This window comes from Pollachius pollachius (assembly GCF_949987615.1).
Source record: "Pollachius pollachius genome assembly, chromosome: 6".
In the NCBI taxonomy this organism is placed as follows: domain Eukaryota; kingdom Metazoa; phylum Chordata; class Actinopteri; order Gadiformes; family Gadidae; genus Pollachius; species Pollachius pollachius.
Genome location: NC_136939.1, coordinates 21,502,780 through 21,523,433, shown reverse-complemented (window position 1 = coordinate 21,523,433; position 20,654 = coordinate 21,502,780). Strand labels below are relative to the sequence as shown.

Genomic DNA, 20,654 nt, shown 5'->3' with positions numbered 1-20,654 from the left:
TGTCACTGACATAATTTCCAAATTGGAATTGATCACATTGTGAAATCAATGCAGTTGCATGGTTGCTACTGATGATTTAATGTGCCTGATAAGGACTACTATAGAATCAGAATGAAGTCCTAACAGTAAACATGATTTACATTGATCCCATCCTGAATAAACCCATTACAGAGACACTCTTTACGTGTCTGTGACACACATCATAAAAAAGAGGGTTCCGGTAGGGGGGAAATCAGATCAGAAACCTTTCAACCGCTCTGATGGTCGCTAATCATGAACCACATCAAGGGGCTGCTATTGTTTTGCTACTCCTCTTAGTGTTTCCTTCCAACCTTCTGCCGTCATTTGATGTACCCTCATATTTTTCTTTTTCTTTACTCAATGGTCGAGCGCCAATCTCGACCATTGAGTGGATCTAAGGCCCACTGGGTTAATCATGCATTAAGCAGCGCGGCCCGGGTTGGTAGACCACATTGTTCTTGCAGAAGAACACAAACAGCCCTTCTCTTGCCTGTGGTATTTCTCCAGCAGCTCCCCCCTTCTAGTGTGTGTCCATCTGTCAGAAGGAGTGGGTAGGCAGTGGAATGTGCGGCGCTTGGCCAGCACAGCCAGTCCAGCTGAGAGGACCAGAAGGTACGGAGACAGACTGGGGTGGGGATCATCTTCTGTCATGGTGTGCTAGCCACCAGACTACTGTATGTTACACTGTGCAAAAACAGTCAATAATGTCTACTACAGGATGGACAGTCTGTCATTCTGTGTTATGACACAGAATGTGTTCTGACAAATTGTTAGATTGACCAATCCCGACCCACTTATCACACCCATTACTGTTCCCACTGTACTGTAACCCCACATCTGTTTTTACCAACAGAAGGCGAGATACAAGTGCATGCAGATGATTGGAGCTGGTTTTGAAAAGCAGCAATGGTTTAACTGTACGGGAAATGGGGGTTCGGCCAAGAATTCATGGCCAGAAATAGTCAACAATGTCTACTCGGCAGACTCTGTTCCTGACTTTGAAGTTGTACATGAGACTTGAATTGTTTTCAATGTTCAGGGCCATAGGTAGATTACAGAGGTATGATTTGCCCCATGTGCCGGTGTTCTGAATGGGATATGAGTGCTTAAGAACGTTGATTGTTCAACACAAAACAATACAATGTGTAGCTTTTTCTGTACAGCACAGCCTTCAGTTTTATTTAGTGAAGTAAAAATTGAAATGAAGATGCAAACATTTTTTTCTTGATCTAGTTCTACGGTTATTATATAAGCAATAAGACTTTGACACCTTGAATTTGACAACTACGACAACCTATTACTAAATATTATTGTCGTTGTGGCAATCGTAATGTATGTCATAGGAATTTTGCTGTTATCCTTATGTTATGACTCGTAAAATCCTGTTTATTGATCACGGATCATAAATGGCATTTGAACTTTGAATCTATTGCCACTGTTCAAAGAAAGTTCCAACACTGACAACAACCCTAAGAAAGGTGCTGTAGGTCATATTCAAGAGTTATCACTTGATAGGCCTCTGGTAGAAAATCCATAGCCATTTGTTTTCAAATACTGAGTGAAATTCTCTGAACTATGTGCTCCGGGGTGAACCCACACCTGCCCCTGTATGAGAAGATTTAGATTTAGACTGGTCCAAATAATTTCTGATCAATCACAGGACCTGTTTTGTTCAGGGGATCCAGCTTGCCTGTCAATCGGTGTGTGGAAGGTAATACTTCCCAATGGCGGAGAAATGGCGAGAGGGAGGGAGCAGTTTTTCTATCTTTACCAAATGCAACTTTAACTCACCACGACTCTGAGGGAACACTTGGTGGAAGTAGCTTTAATTCATCACGCTTGAGGAAACAGAAGGTGAAAGTAGCTCTAATTCACCACGCTTGAGGAAACAGAAGGTGAAAGTAGCTTTAATTCACCACGCTTGAGGAAACACAAGGTGGAAGTAGCTTTAACTCACCACGACTCCCAGCAAACAGAAGGTGGAAGTAGTAAGGTACTTAATTGTGTAGCATCTACAGTAGCTGCTATCATTGCTTTACACAGGGAATGGGTTAGCCTAGCGATTGTAATACTTGCACTTGGTTCTATGAACATCTTTACTGTACCGACAGCGATATATTGTTTCACTTCTTATGAAAAATGTACTTATTGTAACAAATACACTTATTGTAAGTCGCTTTGGATAAAAGCGTCTGCTAAATGCCCTAAATGTAAATGCAAATGTAAGTAGCTTCCCCTGCCTTGCTTTTTAATCATGATTATTAAAGGAAATCACGACCACTGACACCTGATTATGGGCTCAACCGGACACATTAAAAACACACCAACATCTCAGTCACTATGCTGTAATGTACCCAGATGCCCCACCATTACTTCTCTGAACCCTGAACTGTCAAGTAGCTTTGACTTAACACTACAAAACAACATATGTGCATGCCCAAACCCGTACAAAATATCCTTTTCATGTTGAGCAACAGCATATCAAGTCCCCAGTGAGTACGAGTAACAACGGTCCTTTGGTTTTACACCACTTTGTAATCCCTGAGATATTCAATGTCAACTTCTTGCGTGATTCATGGAGTTCTTTTCCTTGGCCGTGGTGACTTGGCAGATTACAGAGTGAGGTGCACTGCGCTCAACAAGAGAGAGAGGAGGCAAGTGAGATGCATATGTAAAAATAACAAAAGGCCTCCACAAACAAACCACACCATAAGGCCGATCTGGATGACCCAGATAAGGTCATCGTGGGTCAGCATCCACTCACTCTTAATTGTCTAAGTAATGTACACAATAGGCCATTAAGCCATCATCTTGCTGAAGCCTTCACGGGTTATTCATAGGAGTTCTTAGATCCAACTACTAAACTCCTAGGAGTTACAGGTGAAACCAGCTGATTGGAGGAATGGAGCAAACACTCGGCAAGCCTTTTACCTTCTAAAACTCTGTCTCCTCTTGTGTGTCCGAGCCAAGTCATGATTGTTTCAAAATCTCCTTAAGTGTGTATAAAAGTTAAGCGTCAACGTACAGTGAACAGTGGAATTCTACTGGACTAGAGGTAATAACTTGAAGTGCAACTCTGACTGGGGAATTGTTTGCATGATTCAATTTTACTGTTTGATCAGTTGTCAAGACAACCTGTCAATCAGCTCCAAAGACACATCGTCAGACAATGCAGGCAAAGCTGTAGGGGCAACAACTGCGAGACAAATGAGAGATTGATGTTAGGGACTCACCCAGAGTTTGTTTTCATGGTAGAAAGCATCGAGTAGCTTTACGATGTAGTGGTGGTCACATTTAGCCAGGATGTCAATCTCCACCATGTAGTCTTCCAGCTCCTCCTCTGATTTGGTGTCAATCACTTTGGCTGCAGCCAGAACCTGTGTCTCCTTGTTCCTGGCCTGGGACAGACAAACAGAACCAATGTTAGAACTAGGCTAAGGATGTGTCAGGTGCTGGCTCTATCAATACTTAATCATACACTCAAAACTAAAAATGACCTTGGAAATGTATGCATTCTCAAAACACACAGGGCATTCCATCTTATTGATACACACAACACAATGTAGGCCATATGCTTTTGATTGCAAAACTAGTTTTTATAGGAGTTTTTTCCCATTGACCATTGACGTGTATGGAAGGATATCAGAAAGAAACAGTGGATTTGTTTATTTCCCGATGCAGTTCTCCTTTTTCATGAAGTTACAATACTGCACAACTCACTCGATTACCAACAATAACACGGCCTGGAACGACCCTCCCATCCCTGTCAGATATACTTACTCATATGCAGCACGAGAACGAGAGGAAGTGGTTTAGTAGAAAACAAACTTGCCACAATCAGAGAAAGACAGGGGAGGCCCAGAGCATTGAACCATCTGACTTCATGCAGTAAAGCCTATTTAACCAACTGACTTCATGTAGCAGGGACTATTTAACCAACTGACTTCATGTAGCAGAAACTATTTAACCAACTGACTTCATGTAGCAGGGACTATTTAACCAACTGACTTCATGTAGCAGGGACTATTTAACCAACTGACTTCATGTAGCAGGGACTATTTAACCAACTGACTTCATGTAGCAGGGACTATTTAACCAACTGACTTCATGTAGCAGGGACAATTTAACCAACTGACTTCATGTAGCAGAAACTATTTAACCAACTGACTTCATGTAGCAGAGATTTTTGACCAAATGACTTCATGTAGCAGAGACTAATCAACCAACTGACTTCAGGTAGAGGGACTATTCAACCGACCAACCTCAAGTAGCAGAGACTATTCAACCAGCTTACCTCTGGTAGCGGAGACTATTCAAACAACTGTCTTATTGTAGAGCGAATATTCAACCAACTAACGTCATGTAGTAGACTATATCAACAAACTGACTTCATGTAGCAGAGGCTATTCAACCAACTGTCCTCAATTAGTATAGGCTATTCAACCAGCTGACTTCAATTTGAGACTGTTCAACCAACTGACCTCAAGTAGTGGAGACTATTCAACCAACTGACTTCAATTAGAGACTGTTCAACAGTAGTAGTGACATCAAAATGTATGGCTTTAAAATCCACAAAGGACCCTTGCTCTAAAAATAGGCTTGTAGCATTTTTGCACCACTTCATCTTATAGTACAATCAACACATCTTAACATGCGCACAGCTCCATTCCATTGCTTATTAAGGCAACAATGGAAGAAAGCAAATAGAATGTCGATATTTTCTTTCTTCATTTAGACATTAGAGTACTGCTGCATTCAACCATATAGAGTACACAGACTAGCTGAGATGCACCAGTCCAGTGATGTGAAATGCTAGTCTGGTGTGGAAGCAGTGAAATGTAGACATTGGCTTGCCATAGGTTATGATTCCCTTGAAACTATGGCCAAGAGCCGCTCTGATAACCATACCAAAAGGAGTTTCGCCAGGCGTTTATCTGGAGTGAAATGACAGCAGCCCATTGTGTTGCGTGGTTCAGACTTGGAATGTGTTGAATGGAGGTTTCAGTTCTCCAGGGGAAGTGTTGCATAAAATAGCAACCTTACACCAAGTGTTTTACTTTACTTGTATACAACTATAAATTAATAAATCCAGATGCAGCATGCATTTCCCATCGATGATGTCTCTTTAAACGTGTTTCTTTAAGGGAAATATAACCACAAATCAAAAGATTGCAACACAAATAATCAAAAACAAAGCGGGTTGCTCAAAGCACCTAACATGTCGTCTACTGTGTGGATGAGATGAACAACAGGAAGAGGAAGTCCACACCCTCTTATACCAAACGGGGAGCAGAAGGAACCACTACACACAATAGATGAGACATTTTTCCAAAACAACACTTACACACACACACACACACAAGACTGTATATTTAAATGCTGAAAATGTGATGGGGGGGGGGGATCAAAGCCCAGCATTATTTATTTAATGACTTTAAATACATCATGTTGTGTGTTCTTGTGTGATATAATGGAGCTCCAGAGACTTCCCAGCTCTCCTTGTCCTGTGAATGGGGGGTTTTGATAACATTGATAAAGGTGTGGTAAAAGCCATGTTGCATTGAGCGCTAGAATACCTCAGCAACACAGCACTGTGGTAGGAACAAACCATTCTAGTCATGACTGAAACTAGCCTTTCTACACCTTCAGTATGCATGGCAAAAAATAATAAATACATGGATTGAAAACAGTTGACTGGATGGTTAAAGATATTGTGCCATCATGGAAATGTTGTGACATGGCTGGTTGAATGGCATCCGTGGGAAACACTAAAAGCCACCACTATGGTTGCACAATAAGTTAACATAGGGAACATGTATCACGGAGAGTGTTTCTTGAGTTTCAAAAAGCACTGTAAGTCACCAACACCACATAGGCCGAGGAGGAGGAGGAGGTAATGATGAGGATTATGAAAGCAGTGATCAGTAACGGATGGCTCCTGATTTTCCCAAAGTAACAATATGCTGAATGTATTCAAAATGTAAGCAAATCAAAAAGTAATAGGAGTGCTAAAATGACAACACACATCTGGATTGATAGTGGTATTGCAATCTTAATCTCATGTGTAAAGTGTTCTTTATAGGAAGTACTGCAAATATTTTGAGGGATGAGACAGCATGCAGCAGCTGGATCTTGAGACATATGGCAGGTGCCAAGATATAGCTGGTGTGTGAAGAAGGGCCAGGTTGGTGTTTGTCTGCGAGAAAACGTGCAACAACGTTCAAATGAACCGTGTGTGTGTGTGTGTGTGTGTGTGTGTGTGTGTGTGTGTGTGTGTGTGTGTGTGTGTGTGTGTGTGTGTGTGTGTGTGTGTGTGTGTGTGTGTGTGTGTGTGTGTGTGAGAAATGGACCTTGGTGCCAGACTCATGAGTCCTGTGGGAAAACATCTGAACAAACACAGAATACGGACCACAAGGCAGGGGCGGACACACACACACACACACACACACACACACACCAGGGCAAAGCATCAATCGCGTTAGGTGGTCAGGTGAGACGCATTTCACTACAGGCTAGGGACACCTCACCAGACAACTGCCATTAGTCCCCCTCTCCCTACTCTTCATATTCCCACTGTGTCAGGAGTCTTGTGGTTGACAGTGTGAAAAAAAAACACTAAAAACTAGGGCAGGGACTTGGGAATTCTTCCCAAAGGCCCTATAAATATAAGGCCTGCCCCGGCGCCTTTTCTGAACACTACAGAGACATCCTTTCGGCTTTTTCTCCAAACACCCCAACTCTAATTACAGCCCAGTGTGGAGGGCTTCTGTGTTAAAATAGACAAGGGGTGGGCTTGCTTTTCCCCAGCGTTGGGCTAGCCAGGCCAGAGAGACCGTCGTGGAGGGTAAACAAACATGGTTTCCGTGGTCACCACGGGGTGGGGTCACCACTGCGTTAACACACGGACCCCCATGACTTCTCAAGTGATTTACAGCGGCTGACATGGGACCCAGACGCATCCCGGAGGCGGCGTGGAGTTGTGGACCCCTCCAGATATGAGGGAGAGAGAGAGTCTTACGGTTAAGGGCTGCGGTGGGGACGCGTGTTCACGCCATTGACTAAAACCGATGTATATGTCCCCGTGTCGCTGTACATAACCAATAACATAATGTTAATGTTAATAATGAATGTCTCTGAAGAGACTACCATTGTCCATTAGAGATCCCCCATGCATTATGCATGTACTGCAGACTCGATCGCCCCAGGGTGAACCACGCTGAACAGCGTCGAAAGCCTAGGAGTGATTCTGGGAAGTGTGTGTCTGAGTACAGGTTCGAAATTCTAAGCATGTGTGCATACATTGTAAAGCATCACTGCACAGGGGAAATGACAGGGAGACGCCCAACATTTTCTAGCGGTTTGACTTTAAGGCCTGTGTATGTGTGACTTTAAGGCCTGTGTATGTGTGACTTTATGGCCAGTGTATGTATGTGTGTGTGTGTGTGTGTGTGTGTGTGTGTGTGTGTGTGTGTGTGTATGTGTGTGTGTGTGTGTGTGTGTGTGTGTGTGTGTGTGTGTGTGTGTGTGTGTCACAGACCAGGGGAGAGCTATGCATTAAGAACAGCCGTCAGTTCCTGAAAACCTCTGCGACTTCGCTAAGCCCATCGTCTCACAAAGGGACCGAAACATGTCACCCACCAAACTGGCTCCGACCGGCCCGGGGCCAACCGAGCACAAAGAACCGAGCAGGGGCCTCGCTTCAACAACAATTGTGTTGCGGATTCCACACTAAATGCTGGTACACGGATACGAGATAAAATGTGCGTGCACGCCTACGACCGCAGTGTGTCTCAACGCCTCTTAATCCACTTGGAATTTGCAGTGACGCAGTCAATTGTGATTTAAATGCCTGGTTGATGGGTGGAGACGGTAGATTCACTACCACCTGGTGTGTCGAGGTCAGGAGTGGGGAAATACGATATTTTTGTGTGTTCTGATGTAGTTTAAAGAGCATGGACTAAAAAGAAAGAGAATAAAAGTATAGGCTGAAGACATACCAACTCTTTAAGGGTTTAAGATTCACTATACCCATCATGATTGAGATATCAGGGACACATTTCTTTACTTTTACCATTCCCATTTCAATACATGTCCAGGAACATTGCTCCAAAGTCGCATTTTCAAATTTTTGCAATAATGCTGAACACAACGCAACGCCGATCAGGGTTGGTTATTAAACTGCTACCCTGGCTGCCCTTGCTTATTTCCTTATTTCACGTTTGGAATAGTCAGCAGAAATGTGTTTTAGAAGTGAAGCAGAATGTGCCGGGGTTGGACTGAATTGCCTCCTCATTGTCACTCCAGTACGCCCTTTGGTTCCCAATCGTCTCGCCGCCCGCCCTTGTAGATTTATGTTTGCCTTCAACCCACCTTCCAACTGACCATAGAATGCATGAACAAACAGATGAAATGGACCCCCGGTTACAGCTCAAGAAAGGGTCAAAACTGTATAAGGGTCAGTCAGTGACCTGTAACATAAGTGAACAAACATATGTGCAAGAACAGACGCTTATTTAGTGCCATATAGTGACTGACACACACACACACACACACACACACAGACACACACACACACACAAACACACACACACTTTATTATGTGGTGGCTAATATTTCCTTAATTCGCTCGAGGCACAAGTGTAAAGTGGACAGGCTGGATCACTGCATATAACTATGGAGAGAAATGTCTCTGGGGTCATTAACCTTCAGGTTGTGCCTATGGTAGCACAGAGAGTGCTGATGCCTGCATTTTCTGCCTGCAGAAGGCGTGTTGCAGTCAGTGGTGTGTGTGCATGTGAGTGAGTGAGTGTGTGTGCACGTGAGTAAGTGAGTGAGTGAGTTTGTGCATGTGAGTGAGTGAGTGAGTGAGTACAGTACCCTGTACATCTCCTAGCTTGTGTGAACACAATGCTAATCCCCAAAGCGCTTGTGAAGACCTGGGTTGGCCGCCCGTGCTGCAATGCCCCAGAAGGAGTACAGTAGCCGCTGCTTGGCAGCCATTATGAGGACACGATGTCGCGACAGCACAGCGCCCTGGTGTCACAGCCTTCTTGTCAAGCCTGTTTGGTTCCTCTGGCCTGCTGTCAACATGTGTTGTTACTAGGAGATCCGTTTGTGTGTGTGCAGGCTTAAATCCGTGCCAGCTGTAGGATATATTCTATGCATAGGCAGTGGATGACGGATATGAGAGGTCACACGTGTTATTTTGTCAATGGAGGACAGAGGTTGTTCTCTATCGCTCATCAAACATCAGATACGTTTTCTTCCAATTAAGAAGGGTATTAAGCATTTTCACAATGTGGGAAAATTTATAATTTATTGTGATGTCATATTTTTTGTTTTGTAATCCTAATCCTAGAGGTAAATATGGTGACCACCGAGACGGCAGTACATAGTTCATTATAGATCGTGTATCTTCAAACTGTGCTTATTATCAAACATACAACATCATTCCCTAACCCTAAAACCTTCATATCCTGATATGAATAATAACAGAAACCAACTGAGGGATCGCTTATCTTGACACTCATTAAGCTTATGTTAAATCCACTGCGATTATTATTTTAACTGAGACAACTACAGAACAACAACATTATCTCTTCATCACACACAGACACAGAGACACACACACACACACACACACACACACACACACACAAAAATGTTAGCTATTTGAAAGGCATGAAACTGCCACGTGTCTCGTTTGTGAAACGTCCATATCTCAAAATCACCTGCGGCTGCCAAGGAATTTATAAGGTACAACAAGTACTGTAGCGACCGGAAGCCTGTTGAACCTTCTGTACATTTCGTGATTATAATGCTGGTTTCTGAAAATTTTCCAATGATTAGATTATTGGTCATGACTAATGATGAGTGGATAACTTATGACAAAACTTAATGAATAACCTCAAAGCAACATTTCAATGAATCATCTGTTTAGTCCCTTTGGGCAGAACAAAGCCCAAGAGTATGTGCCAAACCAAAAGTTGATTTCCACCTAACATTTCTTTCAAAGCACTTTAGGTCCTCCTCAGCCCACGATTTTTGTAACCTTTTCACTGGTGCCCCTCATATCGACCGGTATAGCCTCCCATGGCTCCAAACCACCAGATCAAATGAAAGCCGTGGAGAAACACGCTGCAGCATTAATGCAGAGAGGACGTGTGCTTGCTACGACAGACCTTTCAGAGAGGAAGCTGAGGGGGACTCCCACGCCCGCCCTGCCCCACCGGGGAGAGGGCTCTTATCGGGCAGGCCCCACGTGGCTGCTCCTCTAGATTAGAGACCTTGAGACGGCAACGTCCCCTGGTCCTCTGGCATGGGCTCTGCCAAGGGTCAACGGTGCGAAGGACTCAAACCTAGATAAACACGAGTAGAAAAGTTGCTAAGTGGAGGGTATGGGCCGGGTTTCTGTGCCTGTATCAATCGAGCAGTTGATTTCCAGCGAAGCCATGGCTTCACATAGCACATGAGTACAAAACTCCTACTCTGAGAGGTCTGAATGACCAAAAAAAAAGTCTGGTTCTAACGCGTGGAGGAAATGGTTTTGGGCAGTGAGCGGCCGCTGCGCAAACACACGGAGCACAGAGTCTTAACTGCAGGGCTGTGTGCATTCTCCTCTCCCTGCGGATGCACCAGCGGGGCCCCTGAGTGTCTATGGAGACGCTGCCTCTGAAGATGCAGTGGTGCGCGTGGGCCCTGAACAAACTGAAGGAATCATTTGACTCTTCATGCTTCTATGTCAGACACGATTATTATTTCACAACCAAACAAGACCTCACCTGTACAGCAGCACACACAGACACACACACACATGCACACGCACACACACACACACGTCACACACACACTACAATATTTGGTCGTGACTTGGGTGAATAAGATAAGTGTGTTGGAGAGTAAAGGGTGAACTAAAGGATAGTGGAAATTAATGTGGGTGGGGGGGAGCAGGAGGCTTTAGAGAGCAGGTTAAATATGAGGCTGAACTGCCCTTGCACGGTAAACATGTGCCCTACAGCCCCCAACTCAACTTTATATTAACTACTTTTAAAGTAGCATAGTTTTTGACAAAACATGGATTGGATTAACTGGAATGAAAAGCACTGCTGCTATTGACATGTTGGCTCTCATAGTGATAAGGATTATAAACACCCCACTGGTATAGTGTTCTGGTAAAGTGTGTTCTGCATAAGCGTCACTGGAGACCGTTGGGAATGTGCCCCTGGTACAGCGAAACGGCTTTTGGCAAGATTGTTCATCGCCCAAGGTTGTTTACATGAGTAGGAACGGGTTTTGTAATCAATGCTGGTGCCAGATTGATTGTAGGTATGAAAAACAAAAGAGGGACTTCCCTTCCATATTTGCAACACACACACACACGTTAATGATTGCATTATATATGTATGAATGTGAAATGTATGAATTGACGCACTCAGAAACAACACCGATGTCCACAGCAAGAGACAAAGTGTTTCCATGACTAAAGACACATATGCAGTGTGGGGGGGCGTTGAATGAGGATGATAGCCCTGATGTTTGAGAGCACACAGGAAGTCCAACCCTGAAGCCTTCCCACAACTTCCTGCCGACAGTCCAATCCCCCTCGTTCTCCCTTGTGGGGCATTGAGGCCAGATGGCTGCAGGTGGAGGCCAGCTCCACCACTGTCTACACTGGGCAGACCAAGGCCTTGGATATTCTGCAGCTATCACTGAAGCCATCACTACTTTGGGTCGAATCCATTTGTTATCATGAGTAGTACAATGGAAGAATTGAGATACTCCAAAAAATTATTATTATTACTATCAAAAAAAAATCCTGGCCCCTAATGACGACAATAGCAATGCATCATCCATCCATGACTCAATCATCCCTTGGATCACTTAAGCACTTTCCTTCAGCAATTGATTTTGGGGAATGGGACAGGAAGATCAAATGATGGCTCCAGCGAAAAGGTTACCGCAGGTTTAAGGATCTTACCACGCTACAGTGGGAAAAAAAAGGGGAAGGGGGCTGGTTTAAGTGACTATTTAGTCAAGGGAAACCAAACTACTTGATTGCCGTGAAGGTGTCGTGGAGTCTATGCAGGTTTCATTCCAACGACTTAACCAGGTGATTATCACACACACACACATACACACACACACACACACACACACACACACACACACACACACACACACACACACACACACACACACACACACACACACACACACACACACGTACGTTCTATCTCCTGCCTATCCTGCATAGGCAGGAATGAATTGGCTGACAGTTGACAATGGACAACTTCCTCTGAAGTGGTCCCTGTGGGCCAGTTTTATACAGTCCTGGAGTCCCCAGTGTCTATGTACCGACCCCTGGAAAGGCCAGACGTCTTCCCTCAGTGGAGGGCAAAAGCAACAGGGGCGGGGGGGGTTGGACCTGTCATTCCCCTGAGAGAGTCAGGGGATGACAGGTCAAAATTGGGTTCGCAGTCAACACACGGACAAACAAACGTAACATGGAAGTGTTGGGTGCAATGAGAAGAACAAAGGGGGGGGGGGGGGGGGGGGGGGGGGGGGGGGGGGGGGTGTAGTGTGTGTGTGTGTGTGTGTGTGTGTGTGTGTGTGTGTGTGTGTGTGTCCTATAGATAAATAATGGAGGTATTCCTGCCTGCACATCTGTGAAATGGATATAAAAGTCTAGTAAAACATCAACACCCGCAACAACACACAGATATCCCTTGGAGAGAGTGGACGTCCCTTTGCCCATTTCAGCCCCTGTTCAACTTCAAACAATCCTTTTTTTTCACTATTAAATCACTTTGAAAAAACCATTTGATTTAAGGCTGAATACATATGGATTAGCAGCAGCCATGTATGGTCGGAGTCCTAACCTATTGATTGTTGTGTATCGTCAGTGTAAGTACATGATTTTCAAGATTTCCGTGCATTAGGTCGCAGCTTATCTGACTTAGAATCAGTTCTTGATGTTTGAATAAATCGTTGAACACTGCCGACAAGGGAGTGCCCATCAGTTCAAATAATTGAACACAACAGGACTAACATGAGACTAGAAAAATAGTAACATTGTGAATCCAAACCAAACACGAGCTCCACAGGACCACATAGCTCATGGTCATCTCATATCCAGCGCTACCTCATAGGGCGACTCTGATAAACACACACTATACTGCATCACACCTTTTTCTTTGGATGACCTGTGCGTTCGTTTACTCAGCGCATGCACAGCATCCAATCACAACAAAACACACCCCAAAAAAGTAGACTCCCTTAATAAAGAGCCACTTGTTCTGCTTTTACACCGACTGCCATGCAAGTAAGGCATCACTTCTTCCACAAACCTCTGCCCACAGTCAAAGAAGCCTATGTGCTCCGCTGAGGAACACATTGACGTCTCCTCACCCATGGCCACTGCACACTAACGCAGAGCCTTACGAATCCAAATGACAAACTAGTCCATTGAAATATTAAAGACTGGTAAGAATATATTGGCAGCAGTGGAAACAGAGGGAGAACCTCGAAAGCCTGAGATATCCCCTGTAAGGAGGAATAATAACTTCACGTTTCACTTGATGGACTCTGATACACCCCATAGTGCATAGATCAGACATCCATTTCCAGATGTTATCCAGATGGGGCTCTGTGTAAAGCATGTTTTCAAACTGACAACCCGTAGAATACCACAACAAAGCACCAGCCGGTTCCAGTGGTCTATAGCCGGCTAGGAGACCGCCAGGCGTGATACAACACGCCTGAGAGTGTTAACAGTCAGTCCTTATAGACACAACAGCATGGGGGCACGTTACCAGTCAGTCCTATAGACACAACAGCATGGGGACACGTTACCAGTCAGTCCTATAGACACAACAGCATGGGGACACGTTACCAGTCAGTCCTATAGACACAACAGCATGGGGACACGTCACCAGTCAGTCCTATAGACACAACAGCATGGGGACACGTTACCAGTCAGTCCTATAGACACAACAGCATGGGGACACGTTACCAGTCAGTCCTTATAGACAGCTCAGCATTGGGACACGTTACCAGTCAGTTATTATAGACAGCACAACATGGTGACACGTTACCAGTCTGTCCTTATAGACACCACAGCATGGTGACACGTTACCAGTCAGTCCTATAGACACCACAGCATGGTGACACGTTACTAGTCTGTCCTTATAGACATCACAGCATGGTGAAAAGTTACCAGTCTGTCCTTATAGACATCAAAGCATGGGGACACGTCAAAGCATGGGGATACTTGATACTTGACAAGTTACCTTGCACACCACACCATAGACACGTTTCCTTGTACACCACAGCATGGGGTCTACACGTTACCTTGTACAGTAAGGGGTTTACACGTTACCTGGTACAATACGGGGTTTACACGTTACCTTGTACACCTTCCCGAAGGCTCCGTCCCCCAGCTCGCCGATGATCTCCCACAGGTCGTTGGGGTTGATGTCCCGGTGAACGTGTTCGTACTGTTTAACCCGTTTCTTAATGTCAATGGTGGGCAGCCGTAAGATCTTACTGAACCTGGCGAACGCCATGGTGTCGCCGGAACGCGGGTAAAGAACTAAAACCTAGAAGTTCGCAAACGAACGAACGAACAAACCCGCGCGCCGACGCGCAGCCGCGGTGAAGATCCTTAAATACCGAACGCACGCTTCAATTATTCCACGTCTTGAGAGGAAAAGTTACAATGAGAACTAAAACGTGTGGAGGCGGTTATTCTTCTACCAGGCGTTCCATTTCAGACTATCGGAGGTAAAAGGTGTTGAAGGTGAGTCTCTGAATCAGGAGACCCACTATCTGCTCCCAGGCGCGCGCTGCCACCTGCCGCTCTGAACACATTCAACAATCAACTGCTGCCAAGGCAACTGGTGCTACTGCTTACCCACGGTCCCGACAGCCAGCCCCGCCCTCTACTTCAACGCCCCGGCACTGCCGTCGTGGAAAGGGAGTTGGTTGAACATGAATCGGGCCTTTTTTTAATGCAATGACGAATGATTAAACGAACTCTACTTCCTTGTTGGGGTGCTGGGTGGGGTCACTGGTGCAGTGGTAGGGGTGCTGGACGGGGTCACTGGTGCAGTGGTAGGGGTGCTGGACGGGGTCACTGGTGCAGTGGTAGGGGTGCTGGGCGGGGTCACTGGTGCAGTGGTTGGGGTGTTGCTGCCCAGTTTATTGACAAAGGGATGATAGTGGAAGTTTCTCGATCATTGCAAGCCGGTATCGGTTTCTTTCTGTTGCTCACTTGGTGACACACGTAAAAAGTACTTCTGACTCCTTCAAGACCAACTCGGGTATTCATTATTCTTAAATGTGCCTATAAATATCTCAAAGCTATAAACATAATCCTAGACAGCATCTCAGTGCCATCTTGTGGACTATTTGTGTCATTGCCTCACTGCCTGTATTACTGTATATAATATAGATAATAAGATAATAATAAGGAACATCTTGGCTGGATCAAATCCTTCATATGTTCTGGGTTAATAAATGACATATATTCATTATTAATCAATCAATAGACACATATTTTGAAATCCATTTTGAGATTTTTTTATTTGACAATGTTGTATGCCAAAACCTAATCTTACTCTTTCGATGTCATGACTCAAAGACCACAATTCTGATTATGTAATAATGGTAAAGTTCCATGAAGTCGTGACTGAAGAAGCGTTTGCATGTATTTTAATTCACTGTCAATGTTTCACCTTTTTCATTCACGTTTAAATATGTTAAACTAACAAGTAAACTATACTAAACACTATTTTGTTCTAATAGTAAGCAATGTGCATCATTGTAAATGGCTAATTTTGTGAAGACAGGAGTGCATATTATATATATATATACTGTTATATACTGTGATATACTGACATACAGTGGTAGGCATAAGTTTAGGCTCCCTTGCTAAAGTTGACTAAAAAGTATGTAAGTATAGACACCCCTTTGTTAAATTCCCATAGAGGCAGCAAGATTTTTTTTTTAAAAGCCAGTTATTTCATGGATCCAGGATACTATGCATCCTGATTAAGTTCCCTTAGCCTTTAGAATTAAAATAGCCCCACATCATCACATACCCTTCGCCACCACTACGCAGATGCATAGTATCCTGGATCCATGAAATAATTGGCTTTTGAAAAAATAATCTGCCTGCCTCTATGGGAATTTAACATGCGAGTGTCTATACTTATGCACCCTGTATTTTAATGGAGAACATTTATTTATTTACAATACATTATTCATTCACAAAGCAAATTGGTGTCCTTAAAGGTTGGATTTTTTTTCATTTGTTTAATTAAGGCATTAAGATCAATTTCCAAAGGATGATTTTTTATTCCTCTTTTTAGTGAACTTATGCCTACAACTGTAATACTGTTTCATGCATCATGATTTGCAACTTTTTATAGAACATGAACACTACCCTTTGTGACCAGCAGAGTGAAGCTAGTCAGCAAACCAATTGTTTACAGGCATATGATCATTTTAGGCTTACATAATTTAATCTTGCATTTCTAAATCTGTTCAATGCAATATTTTGACACCACCTCAAAATTGTGCAATTGCTGTACACACTTATTTACATTCACTAATCTGTCTTTAAAAAGACAAGGGACATGAGCCTACTGTGTCTAAAGTAAACTAAATCAAAGTTAGACTAAACAACCCACAAACCAACAAAACCTGGAACTTTGGTGCCTACCCACTATACATAAAACACAATGTAGTGCTGCTGGCAAGTTCACCAGAATTTCAGGTTGTCACCATAGCAACCATTGACGTCTACCTCCAGCACAATACTTTTCCTCATCGTCACTTGTGATCAAAATACCTGTTTTTTTTTCAAATCAATGTTAGTCATGCACTAGAGTTACATTTCCAGGAATTCATCAGTCTGTTGAAGTCATGTTTATAACCTGTGGCATAGCGGCGAAATGGTTCAAATGAAAACAATACGTGCTGTCTGACAATCCACAGCATTATTTTATTAGTCAGAGTCGGGGCATTAGCACAATGGTTGCAATGTAAATAGAAGATGAAGATGGCTCTTTATGAAAACCGTGTATAGTATTTATTTAATCATAAACACAAAGAAACAAATGGTATTAACTCCAAATAGATATGTGAAAACAGGTATTCTGATGTAAAAAATGTCTATATGACACTGCATGCAAAGATGCTGATGATATATCCCCCCCTCCTTGCCTCGCTCGCTACTTTCCATTCTCCTTTTCTGTCTCTCGACCGTCAGTAGATCCAAGCTCATTGGGTGATGAATTGACTCCCTGGCTGAGCTGTGATATAAGTCACTCTCTAAGAGCACAGCATTGATGAGCAAACCGGAAATTAGAAAATGAGAAAAAGAGTGCAACAGAGCAATAATCCGGATGAACACCGTAATTATAGCAGAGTTGATGTCATTTGAACTGAATGAACAAATGAATTCAAACATTGGAGAAATGACAAATTATGTTTTTTTACGTATTTGTATTTACTAATGATTAATAGTTCAAAACAACCGGATAGTCGGTGGAGAAATGGAGGGACAATGAAACATATAAGGACGTCTCAATACAATATTTTGCATACAATGCCTCATAATAAACAAAAAAAAATTTACTTTTTGTTGTTGTCTATTACTACTAGGTAGAGATTATTATCAATCGTATCATACATTTTTAAACTGCATAGGAAACACTTGTACAGTTGCTGGAGCTGGTCCAAAAAGGCCTATTTATTCTCAATAAAAGTTAATTAACTGGTTAAATATAGAGGGCAGTAGACTTTAGGGAATCTCTCTCCCATAACATTATGTTTGTGTGATGTTGGAGAGAAAGAGGTTTCACTTAATGCAGGGATGCAATTGGTCATAATCTGCATCATAAACCCTTTTAAATCAGGTCAGCTTCCCCATTGTGTAACCTGTTAAAATAGCATGCTGGTTTGGTCTCACTTTATCCTAACTAGACTCTGGGGCGCATCATAACTTACTGCTCCCTCTTTCGTATCCCCAAAATCACTTATATTATGGGCTGTGGATGTTTGGATTCTAGAGCAATTGGAGGACAGTTTAACCGCTCGCAGTCTTAGAACGTATCTTTAGAAGTTATGTGCTATTTAACATGGGTTCATTTGTTAAGCTATTTAACATGGATTCATTTGTTAAGCTGTGGGCAAGTGGAAGGTGAGTTTGAGGGTTTATGTTTAGAGTAAATAAAAAATTCTCATTCCTGAAGCATAACCTGTAACTTCAATATCATCATTCAATTTAATTGGATATGTTATGATATCCATAATAATAATGTATTATGATGTCATACAATGTGAACAAATGTGGTGTGACCCGAAGTCATAGAACATCATGTGATGTAATGTGCTGTAAGGGGATTTGAGCTGATGTGATGTGATGAGTTGGGTTGTGATCTGATTGATCTGTTGGGATCTGATGTGCTGTAAGGTGATGTGATGAGTTGTGTTGTGATCTGATGTGCTGTAAGGTGATGTGATAAGTTGTGTTGTGATCTGATGTGCTGTAAGGTGATATGATGAGTTGTGTTGTGATCTGATGTGCTGTAAGGTGATGTGATGAGTTGTGTTGTGATCTGTTGTGATCTGATGTGCTGTAAGGTGATGTGATGAGCTACGTTGTGATCTGATGTGCTGTAAGGTGATGTGATAAGTTGTGTTGTGATCTGATGTGCTGTAAGGTGATGTGATGAGTTGTGTTGTGATCTGATGTGCTGTAAGGTGATGTGATGAGTTGTGTTGTGATCTGTTGTGATCTGATGTGCTGTAAGGTGATGTGATGAGCTACGTTGTGATCTGATGTGATCTGATCTTATCGGATCTTATCGGATGATATGTGATCTGATGTGAACGGATGTTTCCTGATTGGCTGGTGCCCCCCCCCCCCCCCCTCGTGGCCTCTCTGGGACTGGATGACGTAGAGCTGTCTCAGGGCCCGAAGCAGTTCAGGCACACAGAACATCCAGCTCCCACGTGAGCGTCCATGGCTACGCGGAGCAGTAGAAACCTCCCTCCATCCCTCTATTGGTGCTGAGCAGGCCTTCACAGGCCTGCTCAGCACCAATAGAGGGATGGAGGGAGGTTTTACCTTGGCAGACTCAGGGCTTGAGAACAACGACCTCAGGGCAAGGGAGGAATGAGGGGGGATGTATTTGCATGGAGTGGATTTCAGACTAAAGTTGGGATGACTTTTTATCAAATTCCTTTTCTAAAAAACTATTTTCAATATTGAAGGCTGCTATGTTTATCAAATTCCTTTACTAAAAAACTATTTTCAAAATTGAAAGCTGCTATGTAGATAGAGTAGTATATAGTAGATATAGTAGATAGTATTATACAATGATAATAATATGTATATACGTCTACTTTATATATGTATATACATATATATGTGTAATTATTATATGATTATTTGTAGAATACATGCTTAAAAATATTATCACCAACTCACTATTTCAGGAACAAACAATAGCGAAGATGAATGGCAGATTAGTAGGCCTAACTGTTATAGTAATACAATAGAAAAACTACAACTGAAAATACCAGAATAAATATTGAGTGTGACATAGCAATGTGCACACACATGTGCATGCATGCCTAGGTACAAGTCTAGAACGTATGCCATCGGGCGGCTGTGTGCAATAAAGCCAAAATGGACGTCATCCTTTATTCATTCATTAATCCGATTTAAGCATTGTATACCGCATAAAAATCCATATCATATACAATAAAAAAACATTAAAAAAATAAGAAAAAAGCATTAAAAAAAATAAACTAGATACTTCCAAGACGTCAAATGTATTTCTTAGAATGTGTTGTCCTGTGATATTATTATTTTTTAATAATAATAATAATATAACCAACATAAATCACACGTTGTTTTTTTCATATTTTATCCCCTAATTCTATCCCCCTTTCTACATTTTACCCTTGCTCCCACTTAGCGTTTCGGGGTCACGCTTTTGCTGAGCTGCCCGCTGGCTATCGCCGAGTCATGGGAAGCACGTTGGTGGAGCAGGTCGGGGGGTGGCTGTGGTGGTTCCCAGCGGGGGCCGATGACCGCAGGGCCTGTGACCGCAGGGGCCAGTGACCGGGGCGGTGGCACCCTGAGTGAACAGGGGAGGGGGGGAGGGACTGCAGCAAATTCACAGGCACGATCAGGTAGACAAGCAGCACAGTGACGCAGTGTCCCAGCTGAGCCAGGCTGAGCCGACGCCGAGATGCGGGGTCTTGTCTGGTCACGGCTGAAGGAAGGGCTTTAGTTGTCGATTGGCATATTCCTTTTCCTCTTGGGCCTGTGTGCAGTCCCAGGCATGACTAATGTTTCACTCTCAAATCGATAAGGCAACTGCAGAACCAAGACTCCCTTCTTCTAGGTATGTCTTTATAACCCAATGTTGAGTGTGTGTGTGTGTGTGTGTGTGTGTGTGTGTGCATATGTGTTTGCATGTCTGTGTGTGTGTTTTTCTGTGTGTGTGTGTGTGTGTGTTACTGTGTGTGTGTATGTGCATATGTGTATGAATGTGTGTGTGCTCGTGCGTGCGTGTTTGAGTTTTTTTTTTTTTTTCCCGGAGCGAAGTTTAGCC

At 43.3% G+C, this 20,654-nt stretch overlaps 1 protein-coding gene across 1 annotated transcript in view; it reads right to left on the bottom strand.

The window, feature by feature from the left end:
• stk10 (serine/threonine kinase 10) overlaps positions 1-14,886 on the bottom strand; it is a 43,138-nt gene extending 28,252 nt beyond the window's left edge. The window contains exons 1-2 of the mRNA XM_079737693.1: positions 14,427-14,886; positions 3,255-3,419 (exon numbers count right to left, since the gene is read on the bottom strand). Of these exons, the coding sequence (XP_079593819.1) occupies positions 3,255-3,419; positions 14,427-14,585 (324 nt within the window). The 5' untranslated portion in view covers positions 14,586-14,886. The remainder of the gene's footprint in view (positions 1-3,254; positions 3,420-14,426) is intronic.
• Between the last annotated feature and the right edge of the window lie 5,768 nt (positions 14,887-20,654).